Source organism: Bradysia coprophila, unplaced genomic scaffold, assembly GCF_014529535.1.
Source record: "Bradysia coprophila strain Holo2 unplaced genomic scaffold, BU_Bcop_v1 contig_350, whole genome shotgun sequence".
NCBI lineage: Eukaryota > Metazoa > Arthropoda > Insecta > Diptera > Sciaridae > Bradysia > Bradysia coprophila.
The window spans coordinates 11377680-11405367 of NW_023503608.1; the positions used below are offsets into that span (position 1 = coordinate 11377680).

At 36.8% G+C, this 27688-nt stretch overlaps 2 protein-coding genes across 16 annotated transcripts; one reads left to right on the top strand and one right to left on the bottom strand.

The window, feature by feature from the left end:
- Positions 1-445: 445 nt before the first annotated feature.
- LOC119080996 lies at positions 446-22600 on the bottom strand. Of its 10 annotated transcripts, none has more exons than XM_037189658.1 (16): positions 22472-22600; positions 17930-18351; positions 17290-17509; positions 15997-17004; positions 15763-15935; positions 13537-15700; positions 12574-13410; positions 12387-12518; positions 10083-10145; positions 7850-9297; positions 7606-7789; positions 6850-7495; positions 6684-6787; positions 4925-6511; positions 2362-2533; positions 446-2102 (listed from the first exon to the last, which is right to left on the bottom strand). In XM_037189658.1, the coding sequence occupies exons 4-16, from the start codon at positions 16732-16734 to the stop codon at positions 1759-1761; spliced, it is 8592 nt and encodes a 2863-aa protein (XP_037045553.1). In that variant the 5' UTR covers positions 16735-17004; positions 17290-17509; positions 17930-18351; positions 22472-22600; the 3' UTR covers positions 446-1758. The 10 variants fall into 10 exon arrangements, 8 of the variants coding, with proteins under 8 accessions (XP_037045553.1, XP_037045552.1, XP_037045550.1 ...); XM_037189657.1 differs by lacking the exon at positions 22472-22600 and adding an exon at positions 20090-20245; XR_005088413.1 differs by lacking the exon at positions 22472-22600 and adding an exon at positions 19775-20241 and having other exon boundaries at positions 446-1561; positions 1668-2102; positions 15997-18351.
- Positions 22589-27436, top strand: LOC119080997 (ceramide glucosyltransferase). Of its 6 annotated transcripts, none has more exons than XM_037189665.1 (7): positions 22589-22720; positions 25621-25816; positions 25892-26033; positions 26110-26314; positions 26375-26487; positions 26547-27002; positions 27068-27436. In XM_037189665.1, the coding sequence occupies exons 2-7, from the start codon at positions 25719-25721 to the stop codon at positions 27245-27247; spliced, it is 1194 nt and encodes a 397-aa protein (XP_037045560.1). In that variant the 5' UTR covers positions 22589-22720; positions 25621-25718; the 3' UTR covers positions 27248-27436. The 6 variants fall into 6 exon arrangements, with proteins under 6 accessions (XP_037045560.1, XP_037045558.1, XP_037045557.1 ...); XM_037189663.1 differs by lacking the exon at positions 22589-22720 and adding an exon at positions 23539-23758; XM_037189662.1 differs by lacking the exon at positions 22589-22720 and adding an exon at positions 23559-24033.
- Positions 27437-27688: the final 252 nt, after the last annotated feature.

A 27688-nucleotide genomic window follows, 5' to 3' on the forward strand; every position in this document is an offset into this window, starting at 1 on the left:
TAATAAAGTTCGTTAAGTTAAACTGTTATCATTGTACTTTTCTTTTGTTTGTCTGTGACATCTTACGCCCATTTTTGAAAGTATCGGAACAAAATAGTCATTTACGCCACAAGAACTGAAGTCCGAAAGTAACTTTTCCACACCAATCTGCCGAAATGAAATGAAAAACTTTCCACTTTTCATTATTTTATATCCTTTATTTCAGTTATTTTTATACAAATATATTTCTTTATCATTTTTTTTATATTTATATCACATTCCAATTATGTTTTATTTATAGAGTTCAATAAAAAAAACATTTTCCTTTGCTTTTTTTTAATAATTAATTTAACTTTAATACAAAATAACTTTATTTAGAACATTGGCCATTACTATATTTTTTATGAACTAAATAAAGTTTGTATTCTCATCATCGCCTTTATCATTTTCTCGTTCTTTCTTTCTGTTTTCACTTTTCAATTTAAATTCCATAAACTTAATTTTTCATTGTAATCTTTTATTTTTATCCGGTAATAAACTCTCTCAATTTAATAGAATTTTTTTTTAAGTTTTTTTTTTCATTTTAAATTTTTAGAAGATATACGCTTGCCTATGTAAAATAAACTAGTTAAAACAAGCCAAATGCATTTAAATAGATTAATAATCTTTTAATAGTTTCATTGTTTGTTATTTTGAGGAGTATGTCTTATTAAGTGCAAATATTAATGTATTAACCTTCGCGGAAAGGCATCACATTATATGAAACAAAAAAACTAATTTTACGATTTCATTATAAATTTTCATAACATTTTAAATAAAAATAAATGTAAAGAAACGCACACGTCCCGGTCATGTCCAACATCAAAATGGCATAACTACCAAAGTGAAACAATTACATTTCACAAAGTATAATAATGCTCATCTCGATTCGTATCTCTGACCACACTGTGTACACTGCATTATGCATGTATTCAAAAGAAAGTAAAACGAAATGTGTATATAATATTGATGTTCGAAATTTAAATTGACATGGCCCTCAATAAAGGACTTTTGGCATAAGAAACTCTCAATTTCAATGATGATGATTGCGAGAGAGAGAGAGAGAGTGTGTCGCCATAGACGGAAAGTTGATTTTCATTAACCATTTAGTTTTTTTGTTAAAAACGGTCTAATTTACGATATTGCGGTATCATTTTATCGAAAAAAAAAATTTGTTTACTAACCAGGAGTCATAGGAGCGAGACAGAGAGAAACAATCCTATCACTTTGGACGAACCAAGATGAGGATTTTCATTTTTTGTTTTTAATTTTATCAAATGAGACTTTTAACAATTCATTATAAACGTGACAGTTATTCGGTATAATCCTAAAACCTAAAATATGTTTCCTGATAAAATGGATCCGCTCAAATTTGATAAAGAATCACGAACATTATGTAACACAAACACTTACAACTAGTGCGAAAAATGCGATATGCACAACAAATCGTTAGACTGACTAACCATCACACACGTAATTAACTTGGCCTGTCCCTTTGCTATGGATTTTTTTTCCCTATTTTTTTGCTTTCAATTTCAAAGCCCTGTAAGAAATTGAGGAAATCATAGCGGTAAAAAATGACGACAAAAAGTTTGTAAAAAAATATCATGAGACACTACTTTTTGAATCGGTTATCTCCTAGAACTTACAGATCAGTGGCCCAGAAATAAGTTGTCGGTACGGACTGTAATCGGTGAAATTCTAATTTCTAAATTAATCGTCCCTATAATCGGTTGCAGTTCAAGGTGCCGCTGGATTCGTATGATCGACGTGCTGTAATTGCGGTATTGATGATGTACCAGCGTCGATCTGCTGGGACTCCATGTATGATGGAAAGGAATTAAACGTTGGCGAAAATGTAGTTGTGGTTGTTGATAATGCGGTGGAATTTAATTGAAATGGCGTTGTGCTGCTCAGCGTTGGTTGTTGCATCATCTGCGATTGCTGTTGCTGTGACTGTTGAATAACGATTGTACCTTGTTGTGATGGTCGATTCTGCATCGAATATTGAATTTGAGGCTGACTGGTCTGCAACGATGGTGCGGCAGATGTAGTCGCTGACATATTTTCCATCCATTGATTCGCTAGAAAGAGAATACCTAAAGTTAGACAGAATATTGTTGTGGCAGGCTGTGGTGATCATTGCAGTTTCACAAACCGGAGCTACTATACTGCTTTATTCACGCATTGTCACATTGTTTTCCTAATATTTGAAAACTCCACCATCATTCTATTGAAATTTGAAAACTTTTGAGTGGATTAAATTCCCAAAAATTAAGACTTGTTGTTTGCTGTTGAGACAGGGAAGTACGTACGAAAGATTGAGAAATACTCAAGACTCACCTGAATCCAAATTCTTTTGGAATTTTTCCAATTCCATGTAGTGGCGCAGTCTCAATTCCTCTTCTTCTAAATGTTGTCGTTGCAGCAGTAATTGTAGTTGCTGTCGAGACTTAGGCTCTAATTGCATTGTGCTAATGATGTTCCGCGCATATTCTAGATTATGTTTGAAATCCTGAAACCAATCGTAGAGGTATATTTAAGTAAATTCATTTTGACGGTTGTGCAGATGAAAATGGTTTGCGATGTTGTTGGTCTTTCAATGTATATATTTGAGCCTTAATTGTCTAGACGTTTTTTATTGGACAGACCCAGTTTTGCTTCTGTGATTCACACATTCAAAGTTTGATTTTCTGGCTCAGGGATGGGCCTTCATAATAAATCTTTCTAATGACAAAATTGATTTCTTTTTCTTGAGACACTGGGCCAGAATGGCGAAGTGTTATATATTCAATATGCCTCAGTATTATTTGAAATGCTATCCGGCCCAGCGGTTCAAAGTAACTTTATTATCGTTGATATCTCTTCCCTCTGAACAAATAAGCAAATGCCAATACCTTCACAAAAAGGATATTTCATTTTTCGGAAGCGGATTATTTCCCTGATTGAACTGTTCTGTTTTCACAGTAAGGGAAATCAACAAAATCCTTTAAGAAGTTCCGAGCGTACGCTGAAATTGTAGTCTACATTTCTGCGTTTCGAAATTTTTGATCGCTGATATCTTTTTACGAGAGCCCTTTTTGAAAAATGTACGACCACATTTTCGAGTAAAAATATGTCAGCTTTGAATAAAAAATAAAATTGTCTGTGAAAGTTTCATGTGCTTTGAGAAAACTGTACCGATGCCCCAAATTTGCATCAAAGGTACACTTTTCTCAATGCACATGGAACTTTCACAGACAATTTTATTTTTTATTCAAAGCTGACATATTTTTACTCGAAAATGTGGTCGTACATTTTTCAAAAAGGGCTCTCGTAAAAAGATATCAGCGATCAAAAATTTCGAAAAGCAGAAATGTAGACTACAATTTCAGCGTACGCTCGGAAGCTCTTAATAAATGGCTATGACATCTATCCTAACCCTAGATTCGTCAACAATCTGTTAGAGATATTTCGATCAAAAGAAGTAACAGATTTATACTGGTGACATGCTTGTCGTTTGTGAAAGACAAGCTATTAGATCAGTTAATATCAAAAAGAAAAATTGGAACACGAAATTAGTTACATTATGTGTGATCAAATGAAAATAGCTAATCCCATGTTGAAGTCTTACGTCACTCTCATTGTACTCATTGTACTACCAGGATATAGATGGTTAAACTTGTTTGCCCGAAGAGTTTTGTGGATGTTAAACGAACTTACCGGACAAAATTAATGCCACTGCATTCATGAGAGTAACGCAAACTTGCATATTCTTAAACAACAAAAGGACGAGGAAAATCAGTTGATTTTCAGTTATCATAGCCTATTGCACTGATGGGAAGTCTTGTAATTTTATGCGAACAAGCAATGACAACCACAGTCAAACCGTACTTGCTAATTACTAACGACCACAGTAACAATCAGTAGTTTTGATACGGTTAAGTTAATGTTACACCAGAATAAAAATGGGAACAACCGACAGAGAAGAAAATGATGGTAAAACAAGTTAAAGTCGAGTGTTTTTTTTTACAATGGTTGAAAGTCTTTTGCCTGCATTTCTTTATAACAGATAATCGAAAAGTTAAAGCTAGTGAAGAAGCTGGTGCTGAACTAGGAACAAGGCGTGTAAACATCGAATCTATGGATTGTGAGGCCGATTAGGGTGTGGACATAAAAACTAGTATTGTGTTCAAGCGACTGGAAAAGGTATGGACGTCAATAATATATTTATTAGGACGAAAAGCGATAACGAGTTTTTTTCGCTTTGGTTCACCTTCAACTTTTACAGACAAGTATGAGTATTTTACTGACGGTATGCTTGCCACCTGTAGCCACATCGCCTGCAAAATATTTCATTTTCTTGTAACTAATTTAATTTTAAAAGGACTCCAAAAATAGGAAAGGCGTATAAGGAGTTTTAAAAGATTCTTATAAAAGAAATGTTCATTTTGATTAGTACAGTCCATCAATTAAGTTTAGAATATTTGTTACTACTTCTACTAGTATAGAGGTAGTTCGGAACGCGTAACAGCAAAAACTACGTTCCATTTGTTGTCTTATTTGTTTGTGTTAACATTGAAAGCTTATCTGATTGTATGATTCGAACAGATATTTTGGTTAATTTTCTATAATATTATATTCCATTGCATTTTCACAAAAGTAAGAATGTAGCACAAATAATTGTGTTATTACAAAGTGTAAGGTGTGCAGCAATACATACATTATACATTATAACATTAGCATACGTCAATCCATTCCATCTAATTAAAAATTCGAGCATTAATGCGGTAAAAGCAAACAAAAGGGAAAAAAAAAATTCTGAGATAGCTGAGTTAGGAAGCGTCAATCGAAAATTTCTGTGCGCAAGGAGAGTGTTCCAATCCGGATGAACAAAGCAATATAAAAATTTGAAGCAATGCCTTACCAACGGTGAATTTTGCCATACAATATTCGACAGCGATGTACCACTATTCAAATTTTTTGGCGTCGCAGCTACCATCGTTGACATGGATGATGATTTCTTTGGCAAATTAATCATGGGCATCGTTAATTTAGTTGTCTGATGACAACCATAAGATGCCATTGAATTAATGCCTCCCATCATAGAGTTATTATATTGTTGTTGGTTCAGAGATTTAAAGAATTGCTGTTGCGGATGCGATCTATTTTCCAGATCAAAGTATGTCGGCGTTACAGCCCGACTCTGTAGTGGGCTCGACACGGGACTGCCAGTCCTTGAATGAGGCACCGTACGGCTGGTGTTTTTTATTTTCGGATTGATCATTGGAACATTGGTTTGGGATTGAGTGAAATCTAGACTCTGCATTCGAGTGAAACGGTCGGCGCGTTTAGAACGGAAAGGCATACGTTGAACATTTGGTACTGAAGACAATGAGCTGGACTGTTTCAATAGCACCGGGGGTGGATCCATTTCACAGGACATGTCACTAGACGAACTGTCCGTCAGCGAACCATCATCATACTCATCAAACGTATCACTATTTGAATAGTCATTGGTTGTGGGCTGGGGTACTTCTTTTCCGGTTCGAACAAATTTAAAGATTGTGTGTAGTCGTGACTGCTGCACTGGCAACACCGACACCGATGTACCATGAATGGTACGATAAGCTGTTTGATCATGGTGATTCTTTTGTGGCGAAACGTTTAGATTACCGCAACTTCCTCCAAACGGCAACGACAGACTACTCGGTTTGCTGACCAACGTCGATGACTTCGTTCTTGAGTATTTTTTTCTACTCTTGTTGACTGGTGGAAATTCATTGGATAATAAATTGTCAAAACTTTGGCTATATCCCTGGGCATTTTGATGCTCTTCGATGGAATTTTGGCGTGAGTAAAATGGCTTTAAGTTCGATTGAATCAGTTTACTATGCCGTGTCCGAAGCTTTGGAATCACTTCGGCATTTTGATAAATCGGTTGGAATGTCATGTCATTTTTGGTCCTCGCTATATCATACTGATGATATTTCTGTATGGTCTTTACGAGAAATCGATTCTCTGCAACGGCTTTGCTCAACAATTGCTTATTCAGTTCAGCAGATGTCCGAGTATGTAAAGTCTTCGGAATGTACGGAGAAGAAATACTCTTGCTACGCTGAAACCGACTCAGCTTATTGCCTTTCATATTCGGTGTTGCGTTACGATGTGTCATCGATCCCGAGCTGGTTTCACTCTGATGCGAATTTTCAAATTTGTCTGAGCTAGACCTAGTAATTTCGTAACTGAAGTTGTAGTTCGATCTGTTCAGCGGAGCATCTTTGTCAATAGTTGCAACGCTCTGAGTGGATGAACGAAGGCTAGCATTAGCACCACGTTGAAATGGTTGGAAGATTTGTTGTAAGTTTTGAGATAAAGAGCGCGTTCGAACGCCCATTGCACTCGATTTTTTTCGTGTCTTTTCCCTGGCGCCGGTTTGATTAGTGGCTTTTTGTGAACCGAATTTTGTAGCGGTGGTATTGCGTTCTACAAGTGGCTTCTGTGTTTTCAGCTGCATTTTATTTTGAACATTTGAACCAGTTCATAAGAAAATTAATGAAAAAAATAACAATAAAAATGCAAAGGTACACTCAAAAAAGTAGCGCAAAAAATTAGGAAAATAAAAAAAAACACTTTTGCAGTCCAAAGTAATGTGGAAATGTCACAACGAAAACGTAATAACTTACCGTGGGCACTTGATTCTGATCGCTGATACCAGTCATGGATCGATAGTAGTCATCTCGGCCATATTGTTCTCGTGATGTCTGCTCCACGAATTGGTCTGTCAGTTCTATTGAACAAGATGCGTTTATTATACCAGAATAGCCGCTGAAAACTGACGTTTTGACTTACCACTTCCACCTGTTGAATTGGTAAAATTCTGAAAATTCATTGCACCGTAATCGTGTCGCTGCTCATCTACGCCTGAGTTAGATGATGAGACGAGAGGTGCGTTCGTTTGCAGCGTTCGTACAGAGTCTTGTGGCTGTACCTGAATGGGCGGTGTCGCTTCGCTCACAACACTCACTTGGAAACGAGAAATTTTCCGTGCAGCCTGTTGTGTTGGAACATTTAAGGCGTTGTCGTTGGAATCGGCTGAAGCGGTCGGAATTGAAATGTGCACCGAACCGACTGGCTGTTCGGCATGTGATGTTTGACTAGCATTGATTGGAAGCGTTGGGATGGCCTGAGTATTCGGAGCATTAGCCGTTTGTACGATATTCGATAACAATTCAACAGGCGGATTCGATGGTGGTTGTTGATCTTTGTTGTAACGTTTCTGGTGAATTTTGGCTAACTCTTGCTCTAAGTCAGAGAGCTGTTTCGGTTGAACGGTGACGGATGTTGTATTTGGCTGGTCTGCTGTTTGCGGAAAAACGGTCTCGTTTTGTTCGATAACTGGTGTTGATACAGCCGATGATGATTGGGTTGATGTTAGTTTCAATTGATTGATGTCGAGCTGAACTGTCGGCGAGTTGAGTTGGGACTGCTGCTGTTCCTAAGTGTCAAATAAAATCAATTTTTAGTGAACGATTCGGGCAATGCAATGTGTGTCAAGAGGATGGGCTATTCCCGTTCGTTCTTAATCTAAATAACGGAAGTATTTACTTGTTGAAGTTGTGATGTTTCGGTTAAATCCTGTGATGGTCCTGTATACACTTGCTGATGCTGTTCGTCTATTTGTTGATACAAAACAGGTTGCTCTGACTGACCCGGCGGCTGTTGACCTGAAGTCAACTGAGCCAATTTTAACTGTAACGCAGCCAATGTATTCTGCGGTTGTTGGGGAGCACTGAAAATTCAAACAAAAGATTAAAATTGTGAGCCGTGACTGGACTTCAGTTACTATTACATTTCTTGCTTGTCGATACTTCCTTGCTGAGACAATTTCCTTTCTGCAGACTCAACGTTGTCCAAAGTCACAGTATCGTTTGCAGCTCTGTTGTATTGCTCGAAAGCCGCTAACTCGGCTGATGTTCTCCGAGAATTGTAAACGGATGTAGTTTGGGACATATTCTCACTGGTCGAGGTGATAATTGGATCCGCAACCGCTCCGATATTAGATTGTTGTGGTGATGATGCAGCTAATTGAATGCCCGTTTGAGGTGATTGCAACTGCTGAACTATCGGATGCTGTTGAGGATATATGTCAGCTACAGGCTCAAATTGTTGCCCAGTTATTTCATTCATGATTTGAACAGTACCGCCAGCCGTAACGTCAGCATAGCTTAAGGGACCTTCAACCATACAGGCCAGTTGTTCATCAGATATTTGGCCGGTCGATTTTATAGCTTCAGAGACAGTCGGTTGAGAGTCCTTAGATTTTGTCTGAACATGCGCATGGGTAATGTTTTCTAAGCCAATTTTCAGTTGTTCCAATGTGTTTATTGACTCGGGTCCCAGTGGTTTATTCGGCATAGTGGCATTATACTGTTCAATAGTTTGATTCCTCAAATCATTCATTAGATTAGCATCGATCATATCACTACTATATCCCAGTCCTGGCTGTTGATTATTTTGACTATAAATCATTTGCTGCTGTGATGCATCGAATTGCTGAATGTTGACCACAGTTCCATCTTCATTATATATTTGTTGATGTATTGTATTCGGTTGACCGTCGAAAGGTGTCTCTGGTTTCGGCTGCTGCTCATGCTGAAGTTCGTCAATGTTATCACAGTCAATGGATACTACACTAGGAGTAACCAAAAACCGTGAAATCTTTCTAGCACGCTGCATTTGAGCTGGAGGAACATCTACATCTGGACTTCGTACGTTTTCATTCACTAGGGTTGAAGCGGTATCCTGTTCGCCAGAGGCAGGCTTATCAGTCATTTGAATAACGCACGATTCATCGCTACGAATAAATTCACCAGTCGGTAACGCATCACTACGGTCAATACACTCATCAGCAAAATCGTTTCGTAACGTTGACGTGGTTACAGACGATTCCCTTGTCACAGTATTTTCCGGTGTATAGTCGGACAGTGATGTATATTCGGATGCAGTGCTAGTTTTTCGTGAAATTGTATCCAATTCCTCGTAATTTCCATCCGTTTGATAATCTCTCAAACCCTTTTGGTCTTCGCCCAGCACCACAATGTCTTTCAAAGACGAACTGCCACTGTGCCCATCTGATGACGGCGATGGATCATGGTCACTGATATTTTGTTGTGTGTCACTCGACGATGCGGATGTTGTTGATGCTGCTTGTGATGGTATAGTAACTGGTGTCGTGACCAACGGCTGAAGACTGTAAATGGTCGGATCGAACATTTTTGTCATAGACATTTCATCGCGCTGTAACGGCAAATCGTTTTTAATTAGAATGTAATCTGTCGATAATTTTCAAAATCATTTTTATTGATGGAAGAAAGTTTAGTATTGTTAGAAGCAAACAAAAAATAATCTACTGAGAATATGCAAAAAAATATAAGCCAAACCAATAAGAAATAAGTGGAAATAGGAAAGTTATTTCACTAACGGAAGCGAAAGTAGTTGAGAAAAATGAATAATTTCATTGCGCAACTGTTCAGATAATGAAATGATGTAAGTTGCCTTCGATGGCAAAACATAAAAGTAGACATATGCCAATGAGGACAAATATAAACAGATGACTCTTCTACGATATGCTGCTTCAACATAGAAAAAGTCCTCTCTACTTCTATAGGTTTTTTTTTTTAATTATTTTGTTTGTAACAAGAATTTTTGGCTGAACGTTAAGACACATCGCGAATTGTGGTTCTACAACTCTTTTCGTGCGCATGCGAAAATGTCAAGTGGACTAGAACATCCTAGTCAATTATTTAACTTTTTCTATAATTTGTTGTCAAAACACGGATGAGAAGAATTTAAAGTTTACTCCTGGCACTGAAAATTTTACGATTCCTTCTCTCTTTGTTCTCTCTCTCAAACCAAGTTAACAAATTAAAAATCTAATTTCTCTAAAAAATAAATTTAAATTAAACAAAACTGATTCAAAAAAAGCGCCCACAATCAACAAATCGTTTAAAAAAAAAACAAAATGAAAAACAAAACCAAAATAAACTGCGGAATTACATGAATTTATTCATTTAGCGACTTACAGAACGATGTCTTTGATGAGTTTTAAACGGAGAACGTTGACGAGTTAACGACGCATGCCTCACCTAAACCAAAAATTAATATTGCTTTTATAGAACTTTTTAGATTACATTTTGCGAAACAAATTTTTATTAGTTGAAAAAAATTACTGAATTTAATTTAATAAATTAATAATCGTCAGACGACGTCGATATATATTTGGCAAAACATCAGGAATATTCGGATAATTTCTTCTATTTTACCGATATTTCACCAATCGTTACCGTTCAATGTTGTTGGTGAAGAGATTTAAATACAACTTTTTTAGGACATTTTTTCGCATTTACCGACCAGAAGCACGTAAAGCACTGTACATGCGAGGTTCCAAATTTTTATTTTCACGAGTTGGAATACAGTCCTCCGCCATAACGTCCCCACTCGTCAAAATAAAATATAGGAACCTCGGACGTAATGTAATTATAGGAACGGAGAATGACATTATTAAAACACATTCACTGGAAAATGTTTTCCTTACATATTACTGATGGTAGCAAAAATGACACTATTTAAGAAACATTTAAAGTTCGTTGGAAAATTTTCTAAACTGAAAGGAAATTCTTATTAATTTTCTAACTACTGGTCAATAAAGAGAAACAAATAGATTGTGGAAATTGTTATCGTCACTACCGCAAAAATCAGTGAGTCGGTCTTTTGAGATACGAAATTTAAAAATCAAAATCATTTGTTAGGAAATTAATTTTTCGATCATTGTCTATGAAAATATTGTTCGGTGAAGTGACAGAAGTGACCGACTTGCCGACAGCGTCAATCATTGGGAGTCCCGTGAAATAGTGCTCAAATCCATAATCTATTACTGAACATGATAAGAGAATGTAACAAAGTTTTTTTTTTAAATTGTATTTGAAGAATTATTTTTCGGTGGAATGAACTATACAAAGTTTCGAATATCAAAAACAGCTAGTCATCTGTCATCGACAATAACGACCAAAATAAATAGTACCACTGACTTGGATTGTATTAGCTAAATCTATGTTAAACCTGCGAAGTAAAAGATTTGATATCAAACACAGTGGTAATCTTTCAATCAACAAAAAGAAGTACTAGCCTTAATGGCTATGATTCTAATTTCTAGAATGAACGTTCTCTCACTATATACATCAGCGTAAAATATTATTAAAAAATTTTCAAGCTTAAATTCAGGATTGAGTCGATTTCATTTACTATAGCGTAGGATTGTTTTGATTTTTTTCACCTGCTGGTATTATGCCTTCTCCATTTTCAAACAGATTTCAGATTATCAACTCTTCTTGATATATCTATGTTTACGTTGAATGCAGGTTTTGTTAATTGTTGTTTTCATCTCTAAACTATACCATTTCGTCAGTTTTACGATTTTTATGACGAATGTACATCACGAACATGTTCACTATAAACTATCCAACGAAATAGACCAACGAAATTTGGTTAAATGCTCTCGCCCCTAAATATACACGGATGGTCCGAGTCAATTATCCGTAGATTGTTGGTAATAACTTTTACATCCTTCCCAAATTGAAGAATTGGGGTGTCAGGTAATAACTGTGTGGAAGGGAAGATTGATAGCTATCGACGATCATACACGATTCTACAAATAATTTTCGACTGTCCACTGCTGAGGATTAAAAACACTGAATTAGTTACTCTGAAGCGCTCATAACTCCCAAAGATGCCCTACACTCACAGAGTCAAAGCTCTCACAGAGTTACTATCAATGAACCGTAAGTTTTGATAATACTCTTGTTGTGTATTGCTGGTGTGCAAAAATCGCGACTCACACCACTCACACTGACCAAAAGATTTTTTTTTATTTTCACGATTCTTTTTCAAGTGATATAACCATATCCGGTCCTGCGACCTTTTTGGCAGAGTGTCCAAAGTTTTACATTAAATTTTGTGTCATTAACCACCTGGTTTTCTCATCTATTGAAAATACGCCTCCATTGCTATAAACGATTATTTTTGAGCATGCTCTTGTTAATGTGTCTGAACCAAATGTTTAATGTTCGTTTCACCCTGTTATCCCCTTGTTAACAAACTCTTTGATTAATTTTTGTATATTTTGTGTGCAGTAGTGCATGCAATGGATAATGCATTAATCAATACATCCCAATACCCAAGAACAATAATGTTGGTGTCTGTTGAACAAGCATCTTCAAACGAAGACGGGTGTATTATTTTTGCAAGTCAATTCGTTTTAGTTACAACTTACAATTGATCGGTTAGTGTATACTTGTAAGAAACAACACAAAAGAACTTGAAATTGTTACCTTATCCACATTTCGTCGAGAGGCTGTGGGAACAGGAATCTGATTCGGATTTAACTTCAGTTGACGGACAATATCTCTCACCATATCAGCGAAAACAACACTTTGACTTTCGGACAGCAAATCTTTAGATATCTGGAATAAGGATTTTGTCAACATTGTATTTTGAAGATAGTAAAAAACGTCTCACCAAATCATTTGCTACTTCGACTGGATTCACGTCGCTAATATCAAATTTAAACGTGATGGTCTTCAGTTTATTGTCCATTGAACAGTCAACTAGTGTCCCATTTTGAACGCTCATTACGACCAGTTTCGGGACTCGTTCGGTTGATTTATTTGATCGTCGCGATTTCTGCTTAGTCGTTGGTGTTTTAGTGATATTACTAGTTGGGTTCGGTGATGATGACAACGATTGGGACTGTGATTGAACGGGCTGTTGAACTGGTGTTTGAGATGGCACCTGGATTGGATTTTGCGGTAGTTGAGGAGAATTGACAGAATTTAACTGCTGGAAGTTTGGTGAAATTGACTGTTGGTTGTGTTGTTGATTTTGTGCAAAAATTATTTGTTGCTCTTGAGGAACTTGTTGTTGCTGCTGAATAATCTGTCCAGAATAATTTGAATTCGTCATCTGATGTTGAGCAAAGGCCTCTTTTTGATCGGCCTGAACTGTCTGAACAGTTTGTTGCTGAACAGGCTGTTGTTGAACGGATTGTTGTTGAACGGACTGTTGCTGAACAGATTGTTGTTGAACGGATTGCTGCTGATCAGGCTGTTGTTGAACGGGCAGTTGCTGAATAAGCTGTTGTTGAACAGGATGTTGCTGAATAGGCTGTTGTTGAACAGGATGTTGCTGAAGATGCTGTTGAACCGGTTGTTGTTGTTGAACATACTGTTGTTGAACCTGTTGTTGCTGAATATGCTGTTGTTGAACCGGTTGTTGCTGAACATGCTGTTGTTGAACCGGTTGTTGCTGAACATGCTGTTGTTGAACCTGTTGCTGTTGAATGTGTTGTTGTGGAACCTGTGTTTGATGAAGCTGTTGTTGTTGTTGTTGAACCTGTTGTTGTTGAACCTGTTGTTGTTGTTGAACCTGTTGTTGTTGTTGAACCTGTTGTTGTTGTTGAACTTGTTGTTGTTGTTGTTGAACCTGTGGTTGTTGCTGCACAGGCGGTTGCTGAACAGGTATGTGTTGTTGATGCTGCTGCTGTATATGTTGTTGCTGAACGGATTGCTGCTGTAACAGTGGCGCTTGAACGGGTTGTGCCTGTGAGGATTGTTGATGCATAGACGATTGCTGCTGAAGTGAATGCTGTTGCTGTTGATGCATCGTTTGTTGCGGCGGATGTTGTTGAGTCATGTGTTGAATTTGCGGTTGTTGTATGATATAATTGGAATTTGGAATGGCAGTTTGATTAGGATATAGTTGCTCTTGGGGGTGTGTTGCGTACATTTGCGTTGTTTGAGCAACTTGTGTCCCTTGCAATTGACCCTGGACTTGCGGAGAGACAGCGAAGTTTGGGGGACCTCCAGGTGGAAGAGACGAATTTTGAAGATTCATTTGTGGTTGAAGTGCAACAGATTGAATAAATTGTGGTTCTTGATTGACCTGTTGAGGCAATGACTGGTAAGAAATAGTTTGGTGTGGTTGAAGATTTCCTTGATTTGATTGTAGCGTCGAAGAAACTGTAGGCTGATTGTGAAGTTGTATTACTTGATTTACGGGAGGCTGCGGTGATTGATAAGCAAGAGGGTAGTTGCCTTGAGCTGAAGATTGCTGGGGCTGTAAATTTTGTTGAGGTGACTGCAAAGTTTGTTGTAAATTGGATTGCGGTGGTTGTAATGTTTGTTGTAAGACTTGCTGAGACTGTTGTAATATCGCTTGTTGCATTAATTGCTGTTGTTGTTGTGTTGGTGGATGAGTCATAATCTGCTGTTGTGGAGGTGATGGCGTTTGCTGCTGTATATTTTGATATTGTGCATGTTGCTGTGATACTTGTTGTCCAATAATTTGATTCTGCTGATAAGATTGCTGTGTTGGTTGGTTATTTTGAACAATTGACTGAACTTGACTGTAATTATTATTAGACGCAAGAACTTGGGTGTTGGGCGAAACCACTGCAGTAGAATTGCTTTGACCAGAAGCATATTGTTGTGGACTAGAAGATACAAGTACATTTTGCTGTGTTCCTTGAATTGACTGATTATACTGCATTTGTTGCGGTTGAAAAGTATTATTTTGTTGAATATATTGATTCTGCTGCGGTTGTTGTAATTGCATCGTCTGTGATACTTGATTCTGTTGGTAATACTGCGTTTGAGTAAACACTTGTCCTGACGTTACGAAATTGGAAGTATTTTGAATATTCTGTTGGATGTGCTGTTCATTTAAAATCATCTGGTGCTCAATTACTTGTTGCTGTTCCAATTGATTCTGAAATGCATGCTGTGCTTGTAGAGCTTGCATTTCAAGAGCAGCCTTCTCAATGTTCTCCAATTCTAATTGATGTTGTGCCCTTTTTTCACGTCGCTCCTTCAACATTGACGAAACTTGAACCTTCAACAATTTCGAAACTGCTCGTGCATCTTCTTCACTAATTATTGCCGCCTTTAACATTTCACTAGCAGTGTCTTCTGCATTATCAGTCACAATGTCGAATTCGAATTGAATAGCTTCATTTTCCTTGTGCTTGTACGTCCGTTTCTTCGAATCTAACAGTCTCAGTCGAAATTCAATTTTGTTGCATTCAGCCGAATTCAGAAAATTCTCCTTCGATATGGGCTCCAACTTAATGCCCAAATCTTCGCTGAAAAATTCCGAATTCAGAAGTTCCTTACAACCCGGTCGATCTTCCTTCTGCAATTGGATGCACTTCTCGATAATTTCTTTCACTTCTGGATTCTCGACTTTGTCAAAACTAGCAGGCTTATGCCCATTAACTACTTTCTTATAGATCTGAGCCGGGCCAGAACATTCATTGTATGGATATTCAGAGGTTGCCATCTCCAACATGCACATGCCAAAAGCGTACACATCGACAGCCTCGTCGTAGTGCTCTTCGTACATTTCGGGTGCCATGAACTCAGGTGTTCCAATGACCGATTTTGCAAAGCTGCGATTCTTTAATGTTGCCAGTCCTAAGTCACCTATTTTAACACTACCAGTTGTTCCCGTTATAAAAATATTGTCACACTTAAGATCACGATGAATGATCGGCGGTGTACGAGAATGCAGGAAATATAATCCCTTCAAAATCTGTCGACACCAAGACTTGAGTACTTTTGGGTTAATTTTCTTGAATCGTCGTAGATATCTGCAAGAGAAAAATGTATCGTTACAAAGGTGTGTTAGGCGGAAGAAATGGTCGCCACTTACGATTTTAGTGTGCCCGACAACATCAATTCAGTGACTAGAACAATATTTTTCTTTTTGGCAATGCTGGTTTCCCAGTAGTTATAAAATCGTACGATATTTGGATGCTGTAATTTTTTAAGCATGTCAGCCTCTTCACGGAAGCGTTGTCTCTCAGCCTTGTTTACTTTTTTGTCCTGCACATTGAAATTCTGTTGGTTAGTAGAAGAATGACAGAAAATTACAGTTCAGACTTACCAGCAGCTCACACCATGCCACTGCTACACCAGTCTGTGTATCCAGTCCACGAAAAACAGTTTTAAATGAACCACGGCCAACTTCTTTGTCATACTTGAAAAATCTTCCACACGGTGACATTCCGATCGGCTCGTCCTCATCATCGTCTTTTTTCTGTTGCTGCCGTTGTTCTTCAAACTTTTTCGGATCATAGATGGGCACGTAGTGCAACAGCTTCTCTTCCGAGGCAGTAAACTGCTCTTCCAAATGTTCAGTTTCACGACTAAGCAGTTCAATGTTGTCATCAAAATTTCTCGGATACTCGGTTTCGATTGTGTCCGTGTCATAATAACTTTTTGAGTACATGACGCTTAGTGTAGTATTTTCAAGACTTTTCCTCACAAATCGAATGTTTGTACGTTGACTACTGCTACTCGCAGTAGTCTCAGCAGCAGTTGTTCCACCTCCATCCGGAACCGTTTCGAGGCTCGAACCCGAGTTCATATTACTAACTGACGTAGACGATTTATCGATGCCCTTCGTTACTATCTCATCGACTATCGGATCAACAATATCTTTCGTCTCTGTCGGAAGGTCAGACTCTGGTTGCTCTGGTGGCTTTGGCTGCTCTGGCTGCTCTGACTGATTTGAATCACTGACAGCGTTCGAGTTTTCAGTTTCCTCTTTCGTCTCGTTTTGAAAACAGTCCTCCGTAACCTCATCGGCTTCAAGAACAGAATTGGAATCGCTAGTGTCCATTGCCTCCTTGGTATTAGTTTCACTTGTAATCGTTTCAGTTGAATCGTTCACGGTGCTATCATCCAATTTGGCAGAAGTTGTTTCTTTCACTTTTGCCTTAGCTAGTCCTTCATCTGTTTGTCGGCTGGAACTTGCTACCGTTGTGGCGTTCGTTGGTAACGAAGCTGTTGTAGCGATGTTGTTATTATTTATATTGTTGCTGTTCGAACCGACTAATGCTGCTCTTGCCCGATTCGTACGTGAAGAACCGGAAAACTCTCGAACCAATCGCTGAAAAAAAATAATTCGACTTGTCAGTAAGAATCGTCTATAGTATCTGTAGTTCATGAAAAATGTAAATTTGAACTAAAAATTGACAAGGGAATCGTTACAGGTCTTAGATTGAAACCTTCATTTCTTACGTGACTCAATGGCCTAGCAAATTTTCCATTGCTCGGTAATTGGTCTGTGACACTCCCCCCATAGCTACATCACACTACCCCTGTCAGTGAAAATTAATGATAGAGGTGACTACCGATTATGAACGAAAAAAAAATTAACAAAAGAACAACGAACCGTTATTAATGACCCCGTTGTGCTTATAACAGACGGCTCTGACGCCGTCGTCGTTGCTGTGGTGGTTGATTGCTGTGATGTTATTGTTTTTGTTTGAATATTGCCGGAATTAGCATTGGTTTCAGTTAATTTTGTGCTAACTGATGCCGTAGTTGAAGGTGATGTTACGGTTCCGAATTTTCGTTGACGTGTCGTTGGCCTTGAACTCGTATTTGGATTTCTGTAATCAAGTTACGAAAATAAAATTTACTTTTGCATGATTCATGTGTTTAGTGTTTGAAACAACAATGTGCAACCGAAAACAATGAACAAATTTGAGTGCTTTTTTCGATGTGACACGTCAATGTTCCGTATTACATACTACGATTGGTTTAACGACTTTCCTCCAGCCCATGACATCACGAATTTGTTAAACTTTTTTTTTTGGAACAAAAATTTTCCTGAAGCAAAAACCTTATTTGCATCAACCTTTCGGTTGAATTTATTTTCATTCTGTTTTTAATTAGCAAACAAACGTGTTTTTCCATGTTCAAAACCGACACAACCAAAATTTATAATTAAAAACCATGCTCAGCAACAGACATAAACGTATCTCCGTAAATGCCGTAACTGTTCGGTTAAATGATCCGTGTAAATTTACCTTGCAAAGGGTACTCCCCCAGCTGTAGTGGGAGTCCTTTGTGCCGCATTATTTCTACGGCCAATATTTTCTGCCTGTCGATGACCCAATTCGCACAAGTTTTGACCAATTGTCGCTAGTTTGGGCTTCGTCAATTTTCGCGAACACTTAGAGCGTCCGCTTTTAGCCGTCGAATCAATTTTAACAATTGAATTTAGATAAATTAGAATTTGCACTGGTTTCAATTGAATCTCATCAGGACTTCGACTTGTATCACTTTTGCAAATACAACCAGAACGTTGATATTACGTTGAAATTTGATAAATTTATTGATTTAGCCAACGAGCTGATTTGACTTTTTCTTAGTGATTTGAGTTCAACGCTTGTCGTCAATTTAGCAAATAATTATTTTAAAAAATATTTCGTTTGTCCCAACAGTAAATCTGGAAAGAGAAGAAATTAATCGTATTAGTTAAAATCAATTAGGCCGGGTGTGTAATACAATGTTGAAGGGTGCGGTATTCGATATAAATAACTTGGAAGATTCTGAATAATTCCGAATCGCACAGCGAATGGAATTCCCTGCTGAAAACGTACACGGAAAGATAAACAAATGAACAGGAAAGACGTTGATCAGCACACAATAATGTACTTAGTCTTAGTTGTTTATGTAAATATTGTACCAATCGACATTAATTTAATGATTATTCATCAGTCTCATCCTTTCGGATGTAGTCGATGTGGTTAATAAATTTATTATCTTGAATGTGGGAGCTAGAACATCAATCTTTAGATAAGGAACTAAGTACAACGGTCAATGGAATCAAATAGCCGTTTGGGTAATCCCAGAAATACAATCATTTTTATATCATTTCATTGATATCACTGAGGATGACATTCCTGAGAATCGCTTTTAATTCTTAGCAAATCTTTGTCATAAACTTTAATCAAAATATTGGTGTTCGATACGGAAATAAATTTCACAGAAATATGATTTGAATGGAAACGTGTTAGAATGGACTGCTAGAGGAAAGGGTAATATATCAAAAGGATATCGAGTACACACTGCACACAATACACGGTTGACGTAACCAATGAAGTAAATTTAGAACTAAAATGGAAACATCGTAACAATTTACGAATCAATATTACTCATAACACGTCGTACCGTCTGCCTCTAGTCAACCAACCATTCTGAGTTCAATGCAGTGTATGAACATAAAACAGCTTTTCTGGTTATATCGTACACTCACTGTTCATTTAATATTTGTGTGGCGATTTCTGTCGGATCCCCTTTTTTCTGGTCCCAGACACGTCTCTTTTCCAATTTAAACTGAGCTCTAGTCTTTCAACCACCTCATGTGAAAAAAAAATAAGATGAACAGGACACGTATCACGTATATAATGTAGGTATTTTAAATGAGCGAATTGCAAATATTTTGCTGGTCAATATCTTTGGAACATAATATTTTTTGACAGCTAACAAACCATATAGACGTTGGAGGAAATTACGTTTAAGATATTTCTGTGTTATGCATATAAATACCTACGACGATGGATTTTTTTTTGTTGGTTCTGCGTGTTCTTAACAAAAATGATTTAAGATTTTCGAAAGAAAAAGAATTCATTTAGGCCTTGCTCCCCAATTAAAATAAATTTGTCAATCTATGCACTTTCAAGGCCACCTAATTTTAATTCTTTTAAAATTAATTAAGATACTGTCATTCGATTATGTTTTCGTACAAAGGCACAGTAGTTATATTATTTGAGACACAAATACTCAGACATCATACACTTTAAATGTGCATATACATTTATTTTTTTTATAAATATAACACACAGCACATCTACCTAAATAGTACTCACATCACACTCATAATTCACGTCCATACTTCTTTTTTATATAAATAAATATGGCCAATATCAGATATCACTTCCATATAAAAAAAAATACTGAACAACTCATAGATTCAATTCAATTAAACTGATTTCCGAAATTATTCTGCACAAAATTGCAATATCCAAATTTCACTCCATATTGAAATTGTCGAAAACAAACACAAATCCGTACGGGAATGAATTTGAGGAAAAAAAAACTAACTTTGGTTCATCGTATATTTTGATTAGATTGAAACGTAAATTCCACGTTATTTTGATCTTTTACGGATAATTTTCACTTACTAAATCAACCAATTTATTCTTAAATTGCTGAATTTATAGACTACACCCTTTCATAATAGTCAAAAAAAATCTATATTATTTCTATGTGATCTCTTTTGGAATTAACGACACAGTAAGTCGTACAAGAAATATTTTTTTTTTCATATGGATCGTGTCCGTAGAGATGAACTGTAGGAATGAACGAATACATACGCAATATACTTTGATGTTAATTTTATACACACTGTCCAAGAAGTGAGCACGCGCACAAACCCACTCGTGAAGATGTGTGCATCAAACAGATTGATTTCAGTCGAATAGGCCAGTTACGATTCGAAATATTTATCATATTAGGTAGGTGGCGCCACTATCTTCATCTGTCATTCTCTTTTATCCGAAGAGAGTTTTTGTCAATTTTCTTATAGGTTTGTTCCAAGGCCATATGAATTGTCAAAATTCATCCGTATAACCATAACCTCAATAATATCTCTGTGTAAATCGCGTAGGCGACGTTGCTCGATTTGTATGAAATATCACGAAAGCGACGTTGCTATGGATGAAATTGTCGTTGTTCGGGTTGTCAAAGTTCGTGTTTACAGTTACTTGGAACAAACCTATTGTCGGTTCACACTTAAAAGTATGTTCCGGGCAATGAAAGTATAAACCAGGTATGGTCTGTTCATACAAACCGGAGGGCATGGCGATTTCATATAAACAAACTCACCTCTCATGAGAGGTACTTGGAACAAACCTATTGTCGGTTCACACTTAAAAGTATGTTCCGGGCAATGAAAGTATAAACCAGGTATGGTCTGTTCATACAAACCGGAGGGCATGGCGATTTCATATAAACAAACTCACCTCTCATGAGAGGTGAGTTTTTTTTATATGAAATCGCTGTGTCATCCGGTTTGTATGAACATACCATACCTTGTGTTGAGGTTCATTGGATCAAGGTACACACAGCCAAGTTAGCGAAACATTGAATTTTCACAAAAATTAGTTTTTATTAAAATGTATCACTTACGGATCATATGAAATTTTGTTTACAGACTTACCGGCAGCGCTGTACCAAAGCGTACTAAAATGCAGCCAAGTATTGAACAAATCCCACTATCTATATATAACTTTTCGACTTAAACCTATTTTACAGGAATACTTGTGAGGAAGGCAGACATCTCTTGTAGCAAAATCAAAATGTTTTTTCACTCACCACTAGTTTTCCCTGAAAACTACATAAGTACCATACTTGTTCTCATAGCTGAATACGGTTGTTTCGTGAAATTTTACCGTGAAAACTACAACAGCGCCATCTTCAACTAAAGGAAATTTGCGGAGAAGTTTAGAAAACGTCTCTAATAGAAAATTAGTAGTGGTTAGAGTGGTTCTGATTTCTGTTATACTGTTGGGAGATAACGTCAATAGGTTTGTTCCAAGTAACTGTAAACACGAACTTTGACAACCCGAACAACGACAATTTCATCCACAGCAACGTCGCTTACGTGAATTTTCATACAAATCGAGCTACGTCGCCTACGCGATTTACACAGAAATATTATTGAGGTTATGGTTCTGTGGATGAAATTTGACAATTCATATGGCCTTGGAACAAAGCTATTAGATGAGCCGTTGACATGCACTTACCAGCACATGGACATACGTTGGACATCCCCAACATATATAGAAAACATAGAAATGATCCAGTAACGACTGTAATCCAAGGTTCTGAAAGACCGACTCACGAAGGCGAGTGACATCAAATTTGTTAAACGTGTGAACTTGAAGACATATTTTTTTTGTCAAGTTGAATTCGTCGAGCCACAGAAAAGTTTTGATGCCACCGCTTGCACCGCCTTCGTGATCAACTCAGAAGTGTCTTAGCCTGTTCTTTCAGACCCTTGCTATAATCGTCGATAATCATGATCAGGATCGGTTGCCTTCATCACTGGGCTACGGAACGCATCAATAATTTTTTTTTATAATATGTGTCTTTTAAAATTTTTTACGTAAACGGTACTATCTGAAAGGTCTGATTCTAGTAAACAATGTCTACGACCTCCTGTGAGGCGAAGACGCAATACTATAGATTGTCAACGACTTTGAACCTGCAATTTCCCTTGCTGTTAATCTAGCTATCGCTCGAGAGTCTCAGCAAATCAATAAAATAAAACATCGTAAACTTTTACGATGCCTTGCCTATGTGGGAACAATGGCGTGTACACATTCAACGTATGACTAAGATGAGTGACATGATACACACATCTACCTTTTCTGGCAGGTCTACACTAGCACAACATTTTTTTTATGAATGTGTGTATTTCGCCGGAATTATGACTTATTTTGAAAATAATCTTTTTATTATTTCCACTGGCATGCAGGAAATAGATAATGTCAAATACCTACCTTAACGCATATCCTGAGTATCCTTTACGGGGTATCGGGTTTCGTGTAGACCATAAATAAATTCCATGCACAAACACATTTATTTTCTGATGGTACTCGAGCAATATTTACTTTAATTGACTTTCGAAGCGAACTCAAATCAAAACGTTTGTGTTTCCTCCACTCCGCGTATAAACATTTCAATTAAATACAACCGAATTAAAGGATGATACACTGTTGGTATAATGGAAAATTCCTTTTTCATAAATGGTTCGTAGTGAAGAAACTTAACCTTTTAAAAGCGACCAGCAAATAGAGGTATCATCATTATAACAGTCACTTCTGCTGTTGTCGCCTAGTGTTCAATGCAATATATTTTACTTCATTTCTTTTAACATTCGTTTTAAGTACTAACAACACATTAATGGTAGGTCATCGCTTGACTTATTTTCGTCGTTGCTGTCGATAACAGATGAATAACCATTTATACCCTCCGATATGGTGACACTTTTCGTACTTAGTCAAATAAAAATTGAAAATGAAAGAAAGTCGATTAAAGACACCGAAAGATGACTAATATTGCTGATTAAAGCTTATTCAAAGATTCCAATCGCTGAGATACATTGAAAACGCAGCATATAGTCGCATTTCGTGCTACAATTTAAAAAAAGTCTTTTTTCTTGTGGTTGAACAGAAAATACTTATCCATTCATTTTTGTCACCGTTTTTCTGTCGTTTTATTCAACCGATATGGGAGTGTTGCTCTCTATAATCAATACGTCATACGGATTTTAAGTTTTGTACAGCAGATGTTTTACAATACCAATCGATTGTGATACTAATAAACAGTCAACTGGACTTTCAGTTTTTTATTTAAACTTTTATTTAGTTCTAAAAAAACCCGTCTGAGTTATCAACCTTTTACATGGTTGAGTATTTTGGAGTGAGGAACTGTGTAGTTGTGTCATTCGAAAATGATCTGTTTCCACGGTTCTTGTTACTTATAATAGGCAGAGACTCGGCATTTTTTTTTATGGATATGCACGCACACAAGTTCAATAATGCTTCAAAACTCATACCAACATAACGGAAAAACATAACCACCTCCCATTTGGTTACCAGTTTCGATTCAATGTCAGTGGATCAGAAAAGAAATATTTTTATTTAATTTTAGTTTAGTCGCAAAGTGCTTGAAACAATCGAATTTACAAATTTATATTTTTAGTTTATTGAAATTTTTCGTATCGATAACATTCGTTCAATGGTGGCACATTTGTATTACTTTAGGAGTTGCTGATGCTGACTTAAGTATGTGAAAGTGAAATTTTTGAATGGGAAAATCGACAAGAAAAAAATCACTTGAAATAATTAATTGTTTGTCAAGTTGTGCATTTTGTGTGTTGAATTTCATTCTACAATAACATTTTGATTGTGATTCATTTTGACGTATGAATCAAATCTTTGTGTAGTATAAGAGAACCAGTCGAAATTCCTTCGCATTTATATAAAGAAAAAGCCCAACACCCAAGCGGATTTTTCGGTGGCATCAATGTTAACGTATCACAGTTATTACATAGATTCAGGTATATTTTCTATATTAATGAAGAAGGGAAACCCATTTAGATGTTTAATATACGTTTAGTTGTTAATGATCGTTTCGTAATTGGAAAGAATGTTAATAAGCAATTAAACCCCTTGTTTAAAGCAATATAATAGCTTTAGAGGCGAAATAAAAAGAATCGAATGATAACATCGTTTAGTCAATCTCTTACTCGTGCTATCTATTTAAAAGCGCGATAACGTTCAACCGAACCAAAAAAAAAAATGAATCGTGACAAATAATGCTAACACGGTTGGGCTCATGATTCATTCGAGTTTGATTTTATTCCGAAAAGGCTGAATATTCATTAAGACAGGTGTGAAATCTCTGAAAGTCTAAAGAATTTTGTTTGGAATTTCGCAGTTATAACCGGACTGGTTCAGGTAAAAACAAACAGTTTCATTGTTTCGGATTTCTGTTGTTGAGAGACATCATCAGTTTTTCGTAATGTTTTTCCTATAGACGTTTCCATTATTTTGATGGACTTGTCTCTAAACAATTGTTATTCATATTTACATTCGGTTAAGATCAATTCATAAAATCTACTTCTTAAAATCAATAAACTTGTTGTTAACCGCATCTTGAACCAAATTTGTTTAAGATTCCGACATTGATAGTTTTATCAATGATAAGGCGTACAATCCAAACTTGTTACATGGTAAGTGGCTTGCCATTTTTTCTGAGCACACAATCAGATTACGGTAACCTAATTGAGGAAGATATCACAGCCCAAAAAGCGAGTGCTGCTTTTTAGTGTTACTGTTGCCAAATACTGTTTCGTTCAATTAGAACCACTGATTCTTGCAACAATTTACTTGTTCCATTTAATCAAATTTTTGTGTGGTGACTGTGGTTCGTCTTTGTATTGTTATTTGTTGTCGGGTTCGAGTTGAACATGAACTAAACATATTTTTTGTCAATGTGAAAGCGAAAACCAATCCCAAAAAGGTAAAACTGATATCGAAAACAAAAATAAAAAAAATTAACAACACCGCTTGTATATCGATACGACAGTTCAAACATAGTTTTGACTGAGTTATTCGGATGTTACACCAAAGTGATAGAGGTACAACTGGAATTTCAATTCCCATTGCACACATACTTTCCACGTTATTGTTTTGATAACATTTATCGAGGAGAAGTTATTCGGTGTATGGATTTTGTCTTCAACACATCATACACCGTATGCATTGACGGTATATACCTTATTGACTTTCAAATTGTAAATCATTATTGCCAGCAAGTTATTTGTTACTTCGATGTATTTATATTTTTGTTAGGTATAGACCGTACAGACCGACACAACTTTGAGTTTTCTATTTGTACAATATCTTAAAAAGAAGTGAAATTCTTCGAAGAATTGGGTATACTTTTCTCAATTAATATGTTTTTCGATGAAATTAGAGACTAATTAAGCAATCGGTTATTTATACTACCTATGCTAACGTAAAAGGAAACAGGGTCAATTAAGTGGCTAACCGAAAACGGTTTCGATTCCGTAAACACCCATTAATTTTATGTTCCCTCACCGATCGCAAGGTTAATTGCAATTTTCTCGATTTCGTTTCAGATCGTTTTATATTTTTATCGTTGCTAAAATGACCTGGACAGTAGTGTGTTAAGTTTCCTACTTTATAAGCCAATGCAGTTACGATAGCCGGAGAGAACATGTCGCCAATGATCTATACGTTGTACGGATTCGCAATTTTCTTTTTCGTATTTTGGTGCGGAATTTGGTTCGTTCATTTATTGGCCATCACTTATGGGTAAGTTATTGTCATTCACAGACATTTTTATTATAAAATTGGGCAAATATTCGAACTTCGGATTGTGTTTCACAGAAAAGTAAAACTTCATCGGAAAGTATCTATTCAGCCGCGAGAGACACCCTTACCGAGCGTCTCGATCTTAAAACCTCTGATGGGTGTGGATCCGAATTTGGCGCAGAATTTGGAAACATTTTTCACATTAAATTATCCGGTGGTAAGTTTATCGACGGAAATTGAATTTTCTTTTCATTTCAACTGAAATTTTCATAATTCCACCCCCCCTCCAACAGTATGAATTACTATTTTGCATTGAGGATAAAGATGATCCAGCCATAGCGATTGTGAACTCTCTGATGGAAAAATATCCGTTGGTGGACGCTCATTTGTTTCTGGGTGGTTCTGTGGTTGGTGTTAATCCAAAAATTAATAACATGCAACCCGGCTACGAAGCAGCCAAATACGAATACATTATGATCTCAGACAGTGGTATTCGCAGTAAGTCTTCACTGACTTGTTCCTCGCGCATTTCGGCCCTAAAATGTTTTGTTTTCACAGTGAAAGAGGACACCTTGTTAGACATGGTACAACATATGACCGAAAAAGTAGGACTCGTTCATCAAATGCCGTTTACATGCGATCGGGATGGTTTTGCTGCCACATTCGAAAAGGTTTGTCATTTCCAATCGTTTCGAGTGTAAACAGAAATTGAAATCGATATTTTTTTAAGATATTTTTTGGCACCGTCCAGTCTCGCATATACTTAACCGCTGATCTAGCCGGCATTAACTGTCACACGGGCATGTCCTGCTTGATGCGAAAAAATGTTTTGATCGAAATGGGTGGCATCCGAATATTCGGATGTTATCTGGCTGAGGATTTTTTTATGGCCAAAGCATTCACCGATTACGGTTGGAAGACGTCGATCAGTAGCCAACCGGCAATGCAAAACTGTGGAACATGTAACATTGCGAGCTTTCAAGCCAGACTGACCAGATGGGCCAAATTACGAGTGGCAATGGTGCCGACTATGATTCTGTTGGAACCGCTATCCGAATGTATGATCGTTGGAGTTTTTGCTTCATGGGCTGTTAATGTGTTATTCCATTGGGACTCGTTGGTATTTTACTTAGTTCATATTTTACTTTGGTTCTTATCCGACTGGATTCTGTTGTCCATAGTTCAGGTAAGAATTTGCTAAATCGATTCGATAAAATGGATGGAGTGTTAATTGCAGTTCGATCATTACAGAACGGTTCGCTTCCATTCAACAAATTCGATTTTGTTGTTGGTTGGGTGTTTAGAGAATTCAGTGGTCCGTACCTATTCCTGCATGCCCTATGGAATCCGGCAATAAGATGGCGTGCCCGAGTATATAAACTAGCTTGGGGTGGCGTAGCATATGAAATATCTCCGAAAATTAAGTCATAGCTACCACAATGCGCTGATGTTGCGGTCATTTTCCTCGAAGAACGTTTCACGTGTTCTTGATTAATATATTTTTTTTTGTTTAGTCTTTAAGCTAAATCAGGTAATAAGCCGAATGCGAGCGGTTAATACATTTATTTTGTATGTGATGCCACATGATGAACAATAACACTGCGCTTGTTAGAAAATGAATTTTGATTTTTTTGGAAATTCTTTTGATGCAAGCAAATTTCTACTGATCGAGATCCCGTTTTACCGAATAAATTAATAGAAAAAAAAATTGCAAACAGTACCTTGGACCGTGTACATAAAATTCAATTTTTGAATTTATGGGAAAATTTCATTGCGTAACTCCGAAGATAAGAATTAGTTAAAATTATTAAATTATTTGCGGGGTGACACGTCATGATTATGTGTGTAAAGTAAAGTAAAGTTTTAGGGAAT

Bases quoted from the DNA above. Each gene is read 5' to 3' on its own strand.
- LOC119080996 (XM_037189652.1), bottom strand. From the start codon at position 17,061: ATGAACTACAGATACTATAGACGATTCTTACTGACAAGTCGAATTATT. The intron at 7,790-7,849 runs GTAATAGTAACT...TTGAATTTTCAG, and splicing joins AGTATCGACAAGCAAGAAAT to TGCTCCCCAACAACCGCAGA. The intron at 2,534-4,924 runs GTAAGGCATTGC...GATTGGTTTCAG, and splicing joins TATGGCAAAATTCACCGTTG to GATTTCAAACATAATCTAGA.
- LOC119080997 (XM_037189661.1), top strand. From the start codon at position 25,719: ATGTCGCCAATGATCTATACGTTGTACGGATTCGCAATTTTCTTTTTC. The intron at 26,034-26,109 runs GTAAGTTTATCG...CCCCTCCAACAG, and splicing joins TCACATTAAATTATCCGGTG to TATGAATTACTATTTTGCAT. The intron at 26,488-26,546 runs GTTTGTCATTTC...TATTTTTTTAAG, and splicing joins TTGCTGCCACATTCGAAAAG to ATATTTTTTGGCACCGTCCA.